Source organism: Schistosoma haematobium, chromosome 2 (assembly GCF_000699445.3).
Source record: "Schistosoma haematobium chromosome 2, whole genome shotgun sequence".
NCBI classification, from domain to species: Eukaryota; Metazoa; Platyhelminthes; class Trematoda; order Strigeidida; family Schistosomatidae; genus Schistosoma; species Schistosoma haematobium.
In genome coordinates this window covers 16,653,602-16,666,035 of record NC_067197.1, presented here as the reverse complement: position 1 = coordinate 16,666,035, position 12,434 = coordinate 16,653,602, and the positions used below count along the sequence as shown (strand labels likewise).

The 12,434-nt window shown below is 31.1% G+C and overlaps 1 protein-coding gene across 1 annotated transcript in view; it reads left to right on the top strand.

Annotated features, from left to right (window-relative positions):
• Nucleotides 1–11,105, top strand: part of MS3_00006338 (uncharacterized protein) — a 34,838-nt gene extending 23,733 nt beyond the window's left edge. The window contains exons 5-6 of the mRNA XM_051214468.1: nucleotides 2,981–3,161; nucleotides 8,004–11,105. Of these exons, the coding sequence (XP_051067646.1) occupies nucleotides 2,981–3,161; nucleotides 8,004–9,841 (2,019 nt within the window). The 3' untranslated portion in view covers nucleotides 9,842–11,105. The remainder of the gene's footprint in view (nucleotides 1–2,980; nucleotides 3,162–8,003) is intronic.
• Nucleotides 11,106–12,434: the final 1,329 nt, after the last annotated feature.

Here is a 12,434-nt window from a genome sequence, read left to right as displayed (position 1 = left end):
AATTATCTTGTTCAAAAGTATTCTTATTCAGTTGTAAATTGCATATTTCTGTCTACATTGTCTAGTCATAATATATTTATAATATGATAATCATTTAAAACTTTTCTTATCAGTTCATACGTTTACTCATCAGTTGTTCTACATTTTAATGTACCTTGCTTTCTTTAATACAAAATATTAATTATCAGATATTCTTTTGCACCAATTATATATGACATAACAATGGAATCAGCTTTGATTGTATATTGATTTGATATTTCTTTCTTTTCTTTTTTCTTTTGTTTTTCTAATTATATCAAAATATATTTATCAATTACTATGCGAAAGATTTGCGTACTTTTGATCGGTTTCTATGGTGTTGTATAACGAAAATTTTTTTTTTAAACTGACATCTTCAGCCGAAAATAAATCAAAGAATTGGATAGATCATCTTGTTCACAGAGTATGGTTGATTTAAACAGATTATGAGCTAAAGGAGTAAAGTTTTTAAAAGAATTAAAAATAATCACTAATATCTAAACCTCTTATTGAATAGTATGTTAATCAATAATAATAATAAGTGATAGGTTAAATGTACATGAAAATAATGATGACATTTTGATCACCTTTTATTAATATAAGCAACTCAAAGTCAATTTAATTATTATAACTCGAGTCAGTTGAAGCTAGACTACCTGGAAGCACTGGAAGGCCGTTTCATCCTAGTATGGGATTCTCCAGTAGTGTGCATCCACGATCCCACCCCACAAGATTCGAACCCTGGATCCATCTGTCTCACGCGCGAACGCTTAACCTTGAGATCACTGAGCCAGCTGGATCGTGGATGCGCACTACTGAGGATTCCTATATTAGGATAAAACGGCCGTCCAGTGCTTCCAGGTTCTCCATGATGTTCTAGCTTCGATTGACTCATGAATTCAATTATTAGATTATGATAATCTCCACAAAACCCCTCTCTGATTATAATCAAACTTAATTCTCTTTTGACAAATGCTCTATTTTGTTTTTATAGATTTCATAAGAACTTATTATAAAGTGAATATATTGGAAAAAAAGATTGTTAATAACTAACAAGCTTATGATAGAAAGCCTATAAGATACAACTTGTGAAATAGTTAAAGCATTCAATAATTTTTTGAATATTAAGCTAACAGAATGCCTGAGATAAGTAAACCAAAAGTTTACATTGACTATGGTAAATGAAAACATCGATACCTTAATAAAATGTCAAAGTCGTTAATTATAGATTACCGGACTAAAGTTTCTGAAATAAATCCAGTTTAAAGGGAAAGATACTGTAGTGAATGAGAACACAAGTGGGGATAACCAAATGTATTTTAACATAAAATTACAGAATGTCTTGGTAAAATCTGAGGGCTATACAGTGAATACTTTATTCGCAAAATGTCAACTAATTGTCTTAGATTTGGTTCTTTCGTTTTCATATCTATCACTCTCTGTTCCCATTGTCTTCTCTTCGATCCTCTTAACCTTTTGCCTCCATGCATTTTACTTTCGATTGTTGATACATACTACTTATATTTGTTGACATCAGTAGCACACACCATTATACTAGTTGGAATTATTATCACTGATTCAGTCGTATTCACAGTTTATAGTATTTTCTGAAAATGAATATTTAAATTAGATTAATATCAAAGTTACCACTTGCAAGAGTTGCACAGAATAATTCACATAACTGGTTTGAAACCTAGTTGTGACATTTTATCACGTTAAAAATCTTCCTGACAATTTAATTTAGTTTTTATCTATTATGAATCTGATCAACAAAGTGATCAGAATTTAGGCTTTTACCATTGAATTAGAAAATCATTGATAACCAACCATAGTTTGACTAACATTCATTATACGAGTGTTTATAAGGTTCATAAATGTAGATTTGAAAACGATTTTCTTCATGGATTGATAAATGCTGAAACATCATTGAAAATCAAATGTTTCTTCAGAGTTATGAACTTATCAGTAATGTGCTAACACACCATCTCCATGGATTCAACCTAACCCATTTAGGGTTTTTTTAATGAACACGATGTTTTTAGACCATTAAGTCAAGATTCAGAAGTTCATAATTTTGATTACAGTCAATTTACAATCTTTTACTATCATTATCAAATGCAGAAGATTACATATATCTTACTATTGACATCAGTGAATTCCATCGTTCATAGAATCTCATTAACACCATGATAATAATGTTCAATAATGAGTCCATAAATAATAACGTTTTTTTACTTCTAACTGAGTCAAATGATTGATGGCTTTCTTTTATCTGAATAATAAAGTTTACAACTGCATGTGTAAGTAGTAGTACGTATTGTATAAAATTTACTATTTTGTTAATTTTGTGTCATTTTTTTGTTGTTGAATGTATGACAAACCAATTTGATGCACTGTTAGACTTGGGAGAGGGATGAACAACTTATCGTTTAGAGCAAAATTACTAAGTGCTTTCCTAAATTATAACAACTATAGATTAAATACTTCATTTGCACATTTTATATTAGTTGTCCTTTACATCTTATATGATTCTTCCAATTCTTAATTCTTATATGTTTCCCTTTCGGTTTTCTTCAGTTCAATCTTCCCAGCCTTCTTTTGATAGACATTCCACTTCTGATTGGTGTTACATACTACTTATGTCGACGGACATAAGTAGCATACATCACAACACTACTTCATATTGGTTTGAACCCGGGATTTGCTAATCATGTAGCATACATAATCCCATTGATCAATCTATTCAAAGTCTTGTGATTCACTTACTTAATTTTAGTTAATTTACAATGTACACAGACTTCCATTTTATTATCATTTGTTTATTTGTTTTGCCCAGATATATCCACCCACATAAAGCCATACGCACAATATTGGGTAATTTTAATGTTGTGTTTATTAGCATGTCTATTTGTTTTAGTTATACCATAATTCATGTTAATTTTATTTCACTTTCTATTTATAGAATGATCATTTAGATAAAACACATTTGACGAATGATATAAAGTTAGCATCTGCTACTTGCCCCTCACCCTCTCCATCCCCCTCTCCCTCCTCGTCGTCATCATCATCTTCCGCAGCAAAATCATCTTTAACAACTCGAATAACGTTGAAGAAATTTAATACAGACGAAAAATACGAATCAGGTAAATGTATTAGAGAAAACTAACTAGTTCTTGTATAAATTACTTGATATACTACACGTGGCTTTTTAATTTGGTGTTCTTTTGTTGCTTCTCATGAAGATATTATTTTTTTATTGGCCCACTAAACTATTTGAATGTTGCAAACGCAGATGTCACTTACCTAGTCCTAACAGCCACACAAAAATCTTAGTATATAATTCATAGAACGTTGCTGGTAGAAAAAAGAGGACGCGTGTTTCACCCTATTTAAGATTCGCCAGATTGATGTGCCTGCATCCCAGATTTTACGTTCATTCAAGAACTCCACTCCTGTACCGATCGCTCTGAACACCACCATTTTAACCTCCTAGCTACTGAGTCCAAGCAGCCACTCATTTCTACAACGGGTACGAGTTTTAATTCAGTTTGAAATGAATTGGATTATCCCACAGTGGATATCTTGAATGATCAGTTTTGATTAATCTTGGTCATCATATGTCCATCCTTTGCAGATCGCCTAGGGAATGACTACCTGAACTCAGTAATCATGTAAATAACGCCCTATCTCTTGTAGAGAACGGTACCGGGTCCGAGTCCCTAAGTGGACATCAACTATGGGATGCATGTACATCCAGCTGATGAGTCTCAAATGGGACAAATGCGCATCTTCGGTTCCACTGCTAGCCACATTCCATAAATTTGTTTCATAATGACAACATCGAGGCAATCCGCACAAGATGTATATATGCCAACCAAGACTGATAAAAATTCAGTCAAGACATCAAAAGTGATATAATCCAAACCATTTCAAATTGAACACATATAGTACTGTTGCATTCGTCTAAAGACTAGAGGGCTCAGTTGTACGTTCAAGCAAAAATAGATATGGATTATTAAAATTATCTGAAAAGATGTTTATTCATTCATTCCGCTAATGATAAATAAACTATTATTCAGTTAAGAAGTTTAAAAGGAGCCAACTTTATTGGAATAGATTTCGTTGATTGATGACTGCTTACCAATTAGTTCATTCTAAATTCCATCGTTTCTTAACATTAAAACACGTAAATTCTTATATGTAATGGATTTTTGACTACCTGACTTTTACTACCATTTAAGATATCATTGTTAGTGAACATACCTCTAAACTAACTTTGTTTGAATTCTAATTCAGTAGAGTTGTACTTTGGAAAACAACATAGCCCAAATATTTATGTTCCGAAGTAGAAATGGGAATACAAGCTCCTTAATATGACCATTCATACAGTCTTTGAGGGAATTTCATCCAATCTTGATATATGAATAGTGTAACACATCTTCGTTTATTAGCTCAGATATTCTCTTCCTTCTTTGGCCATTAACTAATACGTGAGTTATGAATACTAAGGAAATTCAGTTTTTTTCTGACACTTTACTGAAACAATAGAATATAAAATGCTTAAATATATATTGTATTCGAACTGAAATTATTCCTTGACTAATGCCATCTAAAAATTAAATTAGGATGCGAAAGAACTATAGTTTTGTGCTTATTATTGACTTTGAGATGATTTCTTGTTCTTGTGGGAAGTTATGACCCGTGGAATTTAGGTGATCGGCTGTAAAACAGGATGAAGGATACGCTATATAGCCAATCGGTTGGAGTTGGAAATGTGTACTTTTGTATTCTAACCGGATGGTCTATGAGTTAAGAGCGAGTCGCAGGACTTGAAAGTCCTGGGTTCGGTCCATGAGGTGGTCGCAGGTATGTATTGGTGAGTAATTCCATTCTAGTATGTAACAGATAACGAGCGGTCTCTGATTTCCAATGTCAATTTAACTGAAGTCCGTTCACAATGAATATTACCAACAAATATTGACGAAGCCAATGAAAGCAGTTAAGAGATACATAATTCATACAAAATGCTACTAGAAGAACAATGTTCAATGGTCTAGAGGTTAACTGTTCGCACACGAGATCGAAGGTCTTGGGTTCGAGACCCACGCTGGGGATCGTGGAAACCCATTGCTGAGGAGTCCTATACTAAGATGAAGTGGTCGTTCAGTGCTCTCAAGTGTCCAATGGCCGTCTAACATTGATCGGTTCGTGATTTCAATAAAATTCAACAATCTTCACTACCCTGGATATTTTCAGTACAGTATGATTCCTTAAAATATAGCTCGATAAATTATTCGAATTCCTATGGGGATTATTGTAATTTACGCTATCTTCTAAAGGTACACTTTATTAATACTGAGTACCTGTGAAATGGTTTATTACAAATTACCCTAACTATTAGGTCAATCTATCCTAACTCTAGTGTTGTATTGGTCTTTTCTCATTCAATTCATCTGATTTCATTGTGTCTTTAATACTTATGTTAAATTGTCTATTTTTTTACTGCGATGAACTAGCTAAACTGATTAAACTTATTGTTTATTTTTAAACTGTATGGTTATACAGTGTACTGTTTCTATTGTCTACATCTGATAGAATCGTCATTAATTTAACTGTTTACTAAAGTTACATTTACAACCACCATCAACTTATTGATTATAGAGAAATGAGATGTTATATGATAGACTACTGAAAGGTATACAAAGAACACTTGTATAAACATAAACATATATATGGTTTAAGACAACATTTGAGCAGTATTTGACCTCGCCATGTTAATATGTTTACTAACCAATGTATGTCTTATGACTGAAACATTCAGGATTGTTTGTTTTTCACTACACACAATATTCGTGCATATATTCTTTAGTTAGAGAAATAGCCTGCCAAAAAGACTGATAAATAGTGGTCGTATTGATACTGCTTACAATATTCATACTTCCTTATTTCTAATTAGCTTAAAGCGAAATTTTAATGTTTGTTTTGTGAAGATGGTAATATTTTAAGCAATCGATTAGTTGAAAACTGCTCTATGTGAATAAAGTTTTCATTATCAAGTAACATCAACTATGTAACCATATTAATTCAAAGGCACTATACACATGTATCATAGACATTTTAGGACTAATCAGCAAAGTGTATTCATGACCCCATATAGATTCGTGCTAAGGACATTCAGATATCATGCTGAACACCTTATTGTCCAATCACTGAATGATATGCATATTTAAATTATAGTCAATTTATAATATAGTTTACCATTAACTGATGTTGTTGGTTGGGTACTGCTGGCACCACAAGTCCTGAGACTCGAGTTTATAAGTTTCAGTCGCCTGTGGAGTCATGTATGCTCACTAAAAAGAAGACCCAGGTTTCAACAAAACAGACGTTCAGTACTCTTTGATTTTCCCCTAATTCTCTAGATGACGTTAGTATGTTATTAGAAGTAACATCATTACGATATTTTGATCAGTAGTTCAGGCAAACAAAGGAAAGCAATATTTTGAGAATTCCCATTTTGACATTCGGTAACTAAAGAAATATTTGTTAGAACTTGTTTGAGATATCCTTACCTAATAATCTGGTTAATGGAGTCCTAATATTTTTATCTTTGAGAGAATTCACATACCTAATTAACCACTTTTTATTTTTAAAAAAATGAAATACACGTCCTAAATTTCATTGCTATTCAATACCAGACAAACCTCAAATAGTGTACTCCAAGTTATACGTAGATGGCAAAATTAAATATGTTTCACCATACTACTTAACTATCATTTGTATGGTGATTTATTTACATAAAGTATATGAAGCATTGAAAAGACCTAAATCCCATCGGAATCTGATATTTAAATTAAACCTTTATAGTCAAGAGATTATGATCTGAATATAACCAAATTGTACTTAACATTCAAAGTGTTTTCTTGACAGTATCCTTGACTATTAGATGAAATAGATGGAATGACCTTATGATTTTTTTTCAGAATATGATACTGAAATATACTTTGAATACATTTATAATAGATCAATAATGTAATTCGAAACTTCACTCTATACACCTAATTAGCGATCCTATTGGGAAATTCCACAACATCATCTGATATACCACGGCAAATCGATAAGACACTCAAAAGTCATCATATCAACTTTATTTTTCTTTTAGTTTCATTATTATCGACTATTCAATCTTTTTAAAATCAAACCTCTGAGTAGTATGTTAGGTACACCTTTCTTGATTCACTATGTGTAATATTTATAATTCAATAGTTTTTTAAAAATATTTTTTGTAACTTGATGAAGGAAATTTTCGACAGTATTTGTTGTATAAAATGTTGTCATTATTATAATATATAACATGTATAGAATCGATAGTTGGATAGTATCCAGGATAACATGAAAATTTCGCAGCATAACTGGATTATACATACATCTATATATATACAAAATAGTAAAACCCTGGTAAAATTACCCCCCTTTTTTATTTATTACGTCATTCACTATTTCAACCTTTTCTGGATTTTAAAATTACATCATTCATAACGGACTAATTTCAATTCATACCTTTCTTTATTACCATTAATCTATTTTCAGTTACTTCATTATGTAATCATCTAATGTGTTTTTTAATTCCATGAGTTCTAATCACTATTTCAATGTTCTGGAACCTTCTCTCCCTTCTCGAAACAAAATATTTATGACCTCATTAACTCTTTCGGAATCCTCGCTACATCATTATACATATATTAATCCTTAATCACCCTCTTATGTATAAATATGTCAATAACTGTAATAACTTTGATTTTCAAATATTTTAGGTTGTAAGTAGCTGATGAGAACCTAACAAAATAAAATGAATTCATATTATTCTGCACCAATCTTTATTCTTGCTCTCTTTAAAATAATAAAGGGAACTATGTGTATAAACATATTGTAGTTTATATTTATACTTCCACTTAATTATGACTTTATTATTTTTCTTTATACAGCCTTTACTTCACTACATTCTTCATCTTTGTACAGAAAATCTCCAGTAAATATCAATTCAAAAGAGGATAACTGTTGCATTTCAAATATTTCTCAATCGCCTTCATTACAAAGAGCTATATCTTATCCTCTTGATTCAAATGAAGCATACAACTTTGGTGAAGTTGATCATATGAAATTAAAGTATAATTTTTCACCTAACAATAAAACTTCATTACAATTAGACTTGAGATCTTCAAATCTTTCTTATTTGTCTACTGGAAAATCTGAAGCTATGGATACAAGTCTTCGAACAAGTGATGGTTTATATAAATGTCGTATATGTAAAAGATTATTTGCTAATCGTTATTCATTAACAGGACATTATAAATCTCATTATGAACCAAGTCAAAAACCATATTGTTGTGATGATTGTGGACAACGGTATACTTCTCCAAGTAATCTACATTATCATCGTGGTCGTAATTGTCCAGTGTTGAAATTAAAAGCAATTAAAGAAGGTAAACTTATACCAAGTAGTGTACAAAATACCAAATTATTAGAATTAAAAGCTTTAAGAGCAGTTGAACGGAAAGCTTTAATGAATAAATTAAAAGATCAGAATGATGCAAGTATTAATGAGGTTAAAGATAATATAGATGAAGTGGAACAACACCGACCATCAGCAAATAAGAAATCCCGATCATCAACTTGTAAGTTTGATAATAATTGTGTGACTACTTCAAAAATTGATAGTAGTATCAGATGTTTAGAAGAAAACATGAAGTTAAAAAGTCCAAATTCACCTTATGATACAATATCACCTAGATCATCAATCAATGATAATATTGGCAATGGTGTTAATGATATTGGTAATATGACTCAAGAAAATGAAAATAGCTTACAAATACAAGAGATTGTACGATTATTTTTAATGCATGCCTATCAGTCAGATGAATTACGTCAACAATTATTATCATTAACATCAAATGCGTTACTTACTGCATTATTACCAACGAATGGATCTAATTCAAATATGTTTATGAATCCAAATTCCACATCAAATCAACAGTTATTCAACCTACTTTCTAGTTTTATCAATTCTAACTGTTCACCAGGAAGAACCATAAATAATGACCAGACTCATGATAATAGTAATTTGTTGTACATGCAACAAAAGTCTGCCATAGAAACACCACCAATGCAATCAAATTGTTTAGAATTATCAACAGAAGAACCTACAGATCTCACAAGTACATCACATAATTGTATTCGGCAGAATAATCAATCTAACTCATCAGGCATTCAATGTTCAATCTGTCGTCAAGATTCTCATGTATTTCAAGATATTCAAGGATTACAAGAACATATAATCGCAGCACATTCTAAATATAATAGATCTTTATCGGAAACAACAACAGAAACGGTGAACTTAATCAAACCTTTGATGAGATGCCATTCATTAAGTGAAACAGTCCCTTCCAATATTGACTGGAATATGAAAACCACCAGTTCAATGCCTACTACTCCAAACATACTGTTGCAACAGCATTATCGCCATCATCAACCCCAACAAGAACAAGAACAACCAATAAACTATTCAGAAGATTTATCAATAAATAATTATAATTCACCTGATACTACTGAGCAATCAGCATCATCATCATCAGTATTATCGCAACGGAGTCTTCAACCTTCCAATTTAGTATCATGTACAGATTGTGATCGAGAATTTTCATCATATACAGCTTTTCGTGTGCATCATACAAAATCACATCAATCTTCCATTAACAGACAACAACATAATCATAGTAACCAACGGAAATCTAATTCACGACGTAATTCAAACAAGTTACAATAAGTAAATTGTAATTTACCGATATCAACAACTAATTGAAACAATAAATTTTGAAACAAATGATGATTATAGTAAATAGTAATGATAAAATTACTTAAATGTAGTGTAAATTATTTTTATATTTACTTTAACAACTGTAAGAATACTAGTTAGTAACCATACACATCATTAGTGAATTATCATTTCCAATGTATACATATTATAGTATGTATTGTTATGAACTAATATGTAACTGAAATATAATTTGGTTAATCTATCTATTGTCTAAACAAATAAATACTATTTGTACTTGCTTCTCAAATATACTTATTCAAACAATTCCCTTTAATGAATACTCTTGTCAATATTACTACTGTTAATAATAATAATAATAATAATAATAATAGTGATAGTAAAAACTACCCAGTTACATTCAATACATAACAATAATTATTTACAAGAGACTACTGAATTAATAATTTTTCTATGTTCATTTGTTGGTTTTTTTTAATTTTTTTTATTTATTACACTGTATTATTATTATTATTATTATTATTATTATTATTATTATTATTACTGTCCCTTTCAATGTCTTTTGTCACAACTTGAAGAATACATTCAACAACAAAAAATGATTAAAATTAATTTTACAGGAGGAATATAAAAAAAAACCAGTCACGTAGTTGCAATTAATATTACGTCACAATTATTATAAATATCATAACCTTTTTCTTTATTTTCATTGGTAGTGATGGTGATGATAATAATAATAATAATAATAATAATAATAATATGGTTTAGCGTATATTTATCTTCAAAACAAATCTCTAGTCGCAAATATAATGCGACTACAATTTGTCTAGGAAATATTAATATATTCATTGGAAGGTATTCAGTATAATCCTTACAACATTTATATTATTGTCATTATTACTATTATTATTACATGCTCAATTGTATCATTTGTTATGAAACAAAAAAAAATTGTTCCTATGTAATACAATCTTTAAATATTGATTATTTATCTAATCATGTTTGAACAACTCTGATATCCTTGTTGAAAATGAAGCATATTACGGAATCACATATATTAATTGTAATTAGTTTATTTGTTATTTCTCAACCTTGTACTATGTATGATACTTAACTGGAAATTAGAAAGAAATTCTATATACTAATCTATTATTATTTTAACACATAGATATTGGTACAAATAGGCACCAAATACATATGCACCACACAAATCTCATTCGATATGTGTGAGGGTTGTGATACTGCCGGGGTGCCCAAACCGAAGCAGGTGGTTTTCTTAGGAGGCCACTCCCCAAGCCTTCGACCTGAAGGTCTGATCCACAAGGCAGTGGAGCATCGTCGGGAGATGCAGTCCCATGGAAGCCGGTGACCAACAATTGGTTCATACGCCATTTGTTCCCGCAGGATACTGGAGCCCATGTGCACTATTGGTTTGGAATCTGGTTAGAGCGCCGGACATTCGCTTTTCGTCCTCTCATTTTCGTAAACAACACCCGTGGTGCGAGAAGGCAGTGAGTAGGACTTCCCTGGCAGAGGCTATATACGCGTGGCCATGTGAGAGCGGACTCTCCCCACTCTCGGCCGTACCAGGGCATTTGGGGGTTTATAAAATCAAATGGTACAACATTGATTTATTAACTTGTAGTAATGAGGTAATCATTACAAAGTGAACAATGTTACCATATAATAATGATTAATAATTGGACATTAATCAATTGTGACAGGGTATTTTACTATACTTTTTTCTATTTAATGTTCAAATGCTGAATACCGTTTTACTATAGTGTTAATAGAAGACTAAATAACTACCAAATATGATTAATTTGTACATGTTGTTCGTCGTAGACTGCTACCAATTAAGGAATCACTTGAGAGTCGACATTTGAATTAGCCTTTAAAATAGAATCCTGGAAGTGTAATTAAAAGTCATAACTAGTAAAGTCAACTACATCATAAGTTATATGATCTTCATTGGTCACATTACATGACTGTTCTAACAGCCAAACAAATTTACATGTACACAACCACAATAAAAATGTTCTAGGTTTAATTCCTACTTTGGTTGTACTTCTTTGTGGAATTTATAATGAAAATAAAGTTGAAATAAAACTAAGGTTTTCAGATAACACAACCAAATACAATCATTGTGGAAAATGGTGAACAATTTAACGCTATGATTAACGAAACACGATTAATAATGCTTTAAATGATAACAATTTTCATTCACCTTCAACATGGGCGGCCTGCTTGAGCATATGGGCTATCTATTTCTGCCATTTATATATTTCAACAAGTTATCTATTTTTGTTTGTTTTAATATATCATTATGTTTATTAATCGCATGATCTATTCTGCTGCGTTTCTGAAAAGTGTACAACCTTTCGTTGTCAAAGTTACAAAAAACTCAACAAGAGCCAATGTGGTTGCTGGCAATATACAGCGAAAAGAATGCACATTATTCAGATGTTCATTTACTGAACTGCTAACATCTAACTGACGATCACTCAATATTTATCGCCAGGACCGACCAAGAAGAAAGAAACGGAAACTTGTTGAAATACTTTACGCTGAGAATTCTATATTG